Source organism: Alosa pseudoharengus, unplaced genomic scaffold (assembly GCF_046254945.1).
Source record: "Alosa pseudoharengus isolate Yale_2024_CS ecotype anadromous, Long Island Sound unplaced genomic scaffold, YU_APseudo_1.1 YU_APseudo_1.1_scf_22, whole genome shotgun sequence".
In the NCBI taxonomy this organism is placed as follows: Eukaryota; Metazoa; Chordata; class Actinopteri; order Clupeiformes; family Clupeidae; genus Alosa; species Alosa pseudoharengus.
This window is the reverse complement of record NW_027468680.1, coordinates 1,251,702-1,259,201: the sequence shown is the minus strand read 5'-3', so window position 1 is coordinate 1,259,201 and position 7,500 is coordinate 1,251,702. Positions and strand designations below refer to the sequence as shown.

The 7,500-nt window shown below is 43.3% G+C and overlaps 1 protein-coding gene across 1 annotated transcript in view; it reads right to left on the bottom strand.

Annotated features, from left to right (window-relative positions):
- Positions 1 to 1,738: 1,738 nt before the first annotated feature.
- tmeff1a (transmembrane protein with EGF-like and two follistatin-like domains 1a) overlaps positions 1,739 to 7,500 on the bottom strand; it is a 16,809-nt gene continuing 11,047 nt past the window's right edge. The window contains exons 7-10 of the mRNA XM_076300070.1: positions 6,185 to 6,226; positions 5,664 to 5,775; positions 2,568 to 2,720; positions 1,739 to 1,823 (exon numbers count right to left, since the gene is read on the bottom strand). Coding sequence (XP_076156185.1) covers positions 1,739 to 1,823; positions 2,568 to 2,720; positions 5,664 to 5,775; positions 6,185 to 6,226 — 392 coding nt within the window. The remainder of the gene's footprint in view (positions 1,824 to 2,567; positions 2,721 to 5,663; positions 5,776 to 6,184; positions 6,227 to 7,500) is intronic.

Genomic DNA, 7,500 nt, shown 5'->3' with positions numbered 1-7,500 from the left:
TTGGCTACCATGAAACTTGACTCTGCCTTAGCCAATCATAATCGCTTACGTCATTATTAACCCACCTCCTCGCTAGCTGTGAGCCAGGGGTGCATTCGGATTACACAGTTTATTCAATCAATGCATAGTAACGCACCGCATTTAACGTCCAGTAACGTTAACGCCGTTGTAACGACGGGAAAAGTAATTAGTTAGATTACCTCGTTACTGAAAAAATAACGTTGTTACCTAACGGCATTCTTTTAAACGGCGTTATTCCAAACACTGGTCACCACAGCTAGGTTTTTAGCTTGTTTGTAGGTTTTTTGAGGGATGGCTTAATAACAGACATCTTAAACGACTGCGGTACATGCCCTGATAGCATTGAATTATTTATAATCTGGAGCAAAACATTATCCAGGAAGGGGAGAGCAGTCTTAAGAAGGTGAGTAGGAATAGGGGTCTAGTAGACTAGCTTATGCTGGTAGGTGGTTTTAGCTGGTCTAGTAGACTAGTTGTAGATTTTGATGAGGAAGTTGTGGAAGTGAGATCTAATATGTCGATGGGTGTAAATGAATTAAATGTTGTTCCAGGTCTCATCTGTGATTCTGTTATATTTTCGCTCTCATTCAGCAATGGAGTATGCATACACACACACACACACACTCTTAAACACCCACCTACACACACACACAGACTCTCTCACACACACAGACACACACACACACATTGCTGTCAGGTGTTTACATATACCAAACACACACCAAAGTATTCCAGAAGCCAAGTGAGGTGTAGTGAAAAAGGTTTATTTGTAGACGTTTGGTCCCATTGATTAACATGCAGAGTTTAGACAGTAACACACACACACAGCATCACAAGCAGTCACACATTCACAAACAGTAAACACAGTAGAAACACAAACACACACACACACACATACATACACACACACACACAGACACACACACACACACACACACACATTGCTTTCAGGTGTTTACATATAACTGTTACAGACATCTAGACATTCATGAGCTGAGTAATCACTGAGGCTGTCTTTCTGTGTCTTTCACACACACACACACACACACACACATACACACAAATACACAGACACACAAACACACACACACACATGTGCACAAATATGCATGCTCTCACACACGCACACACACATACAGATGCGCACACTCATACACTCTCTCTCACACACGCATGCACACATGCACACTCACTCACACACATACTGCACATACAGACAGGAAGACAGCGGCTCAGTGCTACACTTAGGCCATAATCAGCTGCCGGCCCTCCACCTTTGACCTTTAACCCCTAAGAACCCCTGACCTCTATGCCCATCTACCCCCCCCCCCACCCATGATCATGCACATACTATGCAAGAGGAATTAAAGACACACACACACACACACACTCATACACACATACAAACGCCATCATAAGCTGATGCTTCCTGGACCCTGAGGAAAAATCTCCTTCATTTAAACAGAGCACACACACACACACTGACTCACTCACTCACTCACTCACTCACACACACACACACACACACTCACACACGCACACAAACACTCAGACACTCACTCACTCACTCACTCACTCACTCACTCACACACACACACACACACACTCACACACACACACACACAAACAGCATCATCAGCTGATGATAAATCTTCTGCATTCGTCTCCTCTTCGTTATGGGGTGGCGGCAGCTGGGTGGTTGTCATAGTGACCGTTGCTACAAGCCCCTGTGGTTGTCGGGAGGGAAGTGACCCAAGTTCTGCTTCTGACCTCGCCGGCCCCGCCTCCTGTCAGGGCACTTCCTGTTGGGACAGGAAGCAGGGGTCAGAGGGCACAGTCCCTGTGTGTCTGTGTGTGTGTGAGAGAGAGTGTGTGTGTGTGTGTATGTGTGTGTGTGTATATGTGTATGTGTGTGTGTGTGTGTATGTGTGTGTGTATGTGTATGTGTATATGTGTGTGTGTGTGTATGTGTATATGTGTATGTATGTGTGTGTGTGTGTATGTGTGAATGTGTGACTGTGCATGTGTGTGTAAGTGTGTGTGTGTGTACAGTATGTGTGAGTGTGCATGCATGCGTGTGTGTGTATGTGTGAGTGTGCATGCATCAGTGTGCATGTGTGTGTGTGTGTGTTTGTTTGTGAGTGAGTGTGCGTGTATGAGTGTTCATGGGCATGTGTATGTGTTGTGTGCATGTGTGTGAGTGTGTTGCATATGTGTGTGTGTGTGTTGCATGCGTGCGTGTGTGTGAGTGTGTGTGTAAGTCTGTGTGTGTGTGTGTGTGTGTGTGTGTGTTGCAAGCGTGCATGTGTGTGAGTGTGTGTGTGTTGCATATGTGTGTGTGTGTGTGTGTTGCAAGCGTGCATGTGTGTGTGTGTGTGTGTGTTGCATATGTGTGTGTGTGTGTGTGTTGCAAGCGTGCATGTGTGTGAGTGTGTGTGTAAGTCTGTGTGTGTATGTGTGTGTGTGTGTGTGTGAGTGTGCATGTGTTGCATATGTGTGTGTGTGTGTGTGTTGCATGCGTGCGTGTGTGTGTGAGTGTGTGTTACCAGGCGATGCACATGATGACAGCGCAGATGACGGTGATCTGAGTGGCAGCGATGATGCTGGCGATGAGAACGTAATGTAGCCGCCGCCCGTCAGGCACCACGTACAACACACTCACGTCCTCACAACGCACTCCCCAGAACCCTGCCTCACACCTACACACACACACACACACACACACACACACACACACACAACATAATCATGTACAACACACTCACGTCCTCACAACGCGCTCCCCAGAACCCTGCCTCACACCTACACACACACACACACACACACAACATAATTACGTACAACACACTCACGTCCTCACAGCACGCTTCCTTACGGTCACATGTGATGACTTACGGCCCTTTATGATAACTCATGTTCACACTGCAAAAAATGAAATCTAACCAAGTGTTATTAATCTTATAATAAGATCAAAAAATCTATTTGGTACTGTTTTTAGTATGAAAAGACTTACCTCTCTCTTGCAAGATCATTTTGACTTAATTTAAGGAGTCTTATCAAGACAAATTTACTCAACGCACTGGCAGACAAATTTGTTTGTTTTAGGACAAATTTTCTTAAAGGTGCCATGTGTAAGAATTGAGGTAAAAAAATATAAAAAATGAGCTACATGCATCAAAAGAATGAGAAGAAATAAGGGCGATGATGTCATTAAAAAAATGACAAGGTATAGTGCTGCAGAGATATCAACCTGAATTAGCATGCTAAATTACTAGCCACAGCCCGACAAGTGTCATAGTACCTGTTTCGGCCATGGGAGGCAGTATGCGGGCAACATAACCGCCAGCCAAACTGCAGTACACGTGTCTCGGTTGTTACTCTAGGGTAGACCAACTCACTTTCTGGAGGTATACTGCCCCCATCTTTTATGGAATGTGGAGTATGAATTGATTTTTTGGTGGGCATTACACATGGCACCTTTAACGCACTGCCAGAAAAATTTGCTTGTTTTCAGGATCAGATGTCAAACTTTTCTTAAATTAAGTAAAATGATTTCACAAGAAAGCGCTAGGTAAAGTCTCTTTATACTGAAAACAATACAAACTAGTTGTTTTGATCTTGATATAAGATTAATACATCTTGGTTAGATTTTATTAGATAAGCGGTTTTTGCAGTGCACATAACTAGTTGTTTTGATCTTGATAAGATTAATAATCTTGGTTAGATTAGATAAGCGGTTTTTGCAGTGCACATAACTAGTTGTTTTGATCTTGATAAGATTAATAATCTTGGTTAGATTAGATAAGCAGTTTTTGCAGTGCCCATATGTGCAAAGAGCTGCTCACTCTTTAAATTACTCCCCCTGGTGGCGGTTGTTGAAGTGCACATATGTGACCAGTCATGGGAAAACCAGGCTCAAGTCGCAGAGACGCAAGTCGCGAAAAACGACTTTAAAAAGTTTTTTTTTTTTCAAAATTAGTTATTTTCGTTTTTTTGCAGAATGTGCAAGTTGAAGTCCTAAAGAAGCAATTCCACGTTTCAGATAACAGCATTGGTTACTTTAAAAGTGTATATTTTGTCTTTGAAAATGGTTAAGTTTCAGGAAGTAAACCAGCGTTTGAATTGGGCGTGACTATTAGTGCTCTTTTGTTCTGTCGGCCAATCAGCTGTATGCTTGAAGTAACCTCATGGCTACTTACTGAACCAGCATGTTGTTTGTTTACAATTGGAATGGAGATGGACAAAGCACAGCGGATTGCAGATGAGCTGAATCTGATGATGAAGGCGACTTCATTACATTGGAGAACATCCCTAATCTAGAGCTGACCTTAGCCGAAGATAATCACAACGAGGAAGAATCTCTCGGTCTGGCAGCAGAGGAGCTAGGTCATATGATATCAGATGCTATCTCCACAGTTACATTTGACGGGGATAAAGTTTGTGTGTTAGAAACTTTATCCATTGCTACTAGCTAACGTAGGCCTACTGTCGTTAGCTATTGGCACCATAGGCTACTAGCCAAATCCCATTACAGATAGTTGCGGTGGGCAATTAATTTGAATAATGCTAGAATGTCTTGTTTTGACTGATGGCAGGGTGCCTTGCATCGTGTGTGCATTCAAATTAGCAGGGTTTGCAAACGTGATCTCATGTTTGTTTAGTTCGCGTTTTAGACTACTTTATCCATTGCTAAACCTGCTAAATCCATTGCCAACCTGGTGCCTTGCACTGGGTGTTCATTCAAAATAACATGGTTTGCAAACGTGATCTCATGTTTGTTTTAGACTACTTTATCCATTGCTACTTGCTGGTTCTGTAACCCATTACAGATAGTTTCGATAGGTCATCATCATATGATGACTAGTTTCGATGGGGAATTAATTTGAATAATGTGTGAATGTCTTGTATTGACTGATGGCAGGTACCTGGTACCTTATAAGAGGTTTTAATGTACACTGTGGGTCTAGAGAGCGCTTCAGACCACTACAACACACTCTGCACTGCAGGCTGACAGATCAGTGACCGTGACAGGGGGAGGGTTGATCTTAATGTCATGCAAATGAGGACCATTGTGTTCCCCTCCCATGGATTCAGGGAGAAAGTAGGCAAACTTTCTTGCATGATTTCTCTTCTTGTAGCTTTGAGATGTGTATACTTTAAATTGGCTACAACTTCTTCAAATGTTATCGGATTTCCATGTGTAAGACATTGTTAGAAAGATTAAAACCCACATTTTCAGAATCTGTGAATAACTCAAAATGCCTCAAAAGGCACTTGTGACCCTCAATTCCACACCTGGTCACATATGTGCACAGAGCTGCTCACTCTTTAAATTACTCCCCCTGGTGGTCAAGGGTTTTCCTATTTTACCTGACTCTCAGATTGAAGATTGAGGTAAACAATTGAATTTAATTCAGTTATTAAAGTGTGTGTACCTGCAGTGTGTACCTGCAGACTGCTGTGTTGTTCTTCATCTCACAGGCCCCGTGGACACACACTTCTCTGTGATGTGTGTGTGTGTGTGTGTGTGTGTGTGTGTGTGTGTGTACCTGCAGACTGCTGTGTTGTTCTTCATCTCACAGGCCCCGTGGACACACACTTCTCTGTGATGTGTGTGTGTGTGTGTGTGTGTGTGTGTGTACCTGCAGACTGCTGTGTTGTTCTTCATCTCACAGGTCCCGTGCACACACACTTCTCTGTGATGTTCCTCACACTGCGTGTCAGACTGCACATCTGCCACTGCAACACCTAAACCTGCTTCACACACAGGACAGAGTGTGTGTGTGTGTGTGTGTGTGTGTGTGTGTGTGTGTGTGTGTGTGTGTCCGCACACGTGCTCGCATGTGTGTGTGTGTGTGTGCGCATGCGTGTTTGTGTGTGCACATATGTGTGCATACAGTATGTGTATGCGTGTTGTAACATTGTCTTCTGTGTGTGTGTGTGTGTGTGTGTGTGCGCATGCGTGCTCGTGTGTGTGTGTGTGTGTGTGTGCGCATGCGTGCTCGCATGTGTGTGTGTGTGTGTGTGTGTGCGCATGCGTGCTCGCATGTGTGTGTGTGTGTGTGCACATATGTGTGCATATGTGTATGCGTGTTGTAACATTGTGTGTGTGTGTGTGTGTGTGTGTGTGCATGTATGTATATATGTGTAAATGTCCACTTACCAGCAAGGTCAGGTTTAAAGGAGCCACCTTCTTCCCTCCTGCCTGACTTGTCAAAAGCACACACACACACACACACACACACACACACACACACACACACACAGAAATATTAGTTCTTGTCAAACACACAGACACATCACACAGAAACACTTGCATAATCACACACACACACACACACACAGAAATATTAGTTCTTGTCAAACACACACACACACACACACTTCAATCCTATCTAACTACAGACCTATCTCAAAACTTCCGTTCTCATCTAAAGTTCTAGAATAACTTGTGCTTCAACAAATACAGTGTTTTCTAGATACACATGGTATCATGGAACCTCTGCAATCTGGTTTTAAAGCCCTCCACAGTACAGAGTCAGCCCTTCTGAAAGTTTTTAATGATCTGCTGCTAGCCACTGATTCTGGAGATTCTGCTATTCTGATCCTCCTTGATCTCACCGCTGCTTTTGATACTTTTGATCATGATATTTTAATCTCCCGTCTAGAGCACTGTGTTGGTATCAGAGGCACTGCTCTTGAATGGTTTAAATCCTACCTAGCCGACAGAAGTTCTCTGTCTGCCTGGATGGATCTGTATCTCCCTCTGCGCCTCTTCTTTGTGGTGTTCCTCAAGGGTCTATCCTGGGGCCTATACTGTTCTCATTATACATGCTCCCCTTGGGATTCATCCTTAGAAAGTATAAGATCTCCTTCCACTGCTACGCGGATGACACACAGATTTACATGCCCCTGAAACATAACGACCCCCAATCTTTTAAACTTTTATTAGATTGTCTAGAGGACATTAAAGCCTGGATGGCTTTACATTTTTTAAATTTTAATGAAAATAAAACTGAGGCCACAGTCTTTCGGCCCAGTGCTGCTTGTGACACACAGGGTGACTTAGGCCCCCTTGAGCCATTTGCTAAAGATACTGTAAAAAACCTTGGTGTAATTTTACACTGTAATTTTAAAACGGAGAAACAGATAAACACAGTAGTAAGATCTAGCTTCTTCCAGTTAAGGCTTTTATCCAAAGTTAAGCCTTTCTTATCTCTTAAAAACTTTTAGATGGCTATTCATGCCTTTGTATCTTCCCGCCTAGATTATTGCAACGCCCTATATGTGGGCATTAGTTGTTCCTCTTTATCCCTGTATGCGGGCATTAGCTGTTCCTCTTTATCCCTATATGTGGGAATTAGCTGTTCCTATATGTGGGCATTAGCTGTTTTTCTTTATCCCTATATGTGGGCATTAGCTGTTCCTATTTATCCCTATATGTGGGCATTAGCTGTTCCTCTCTATCCCTATATGTGG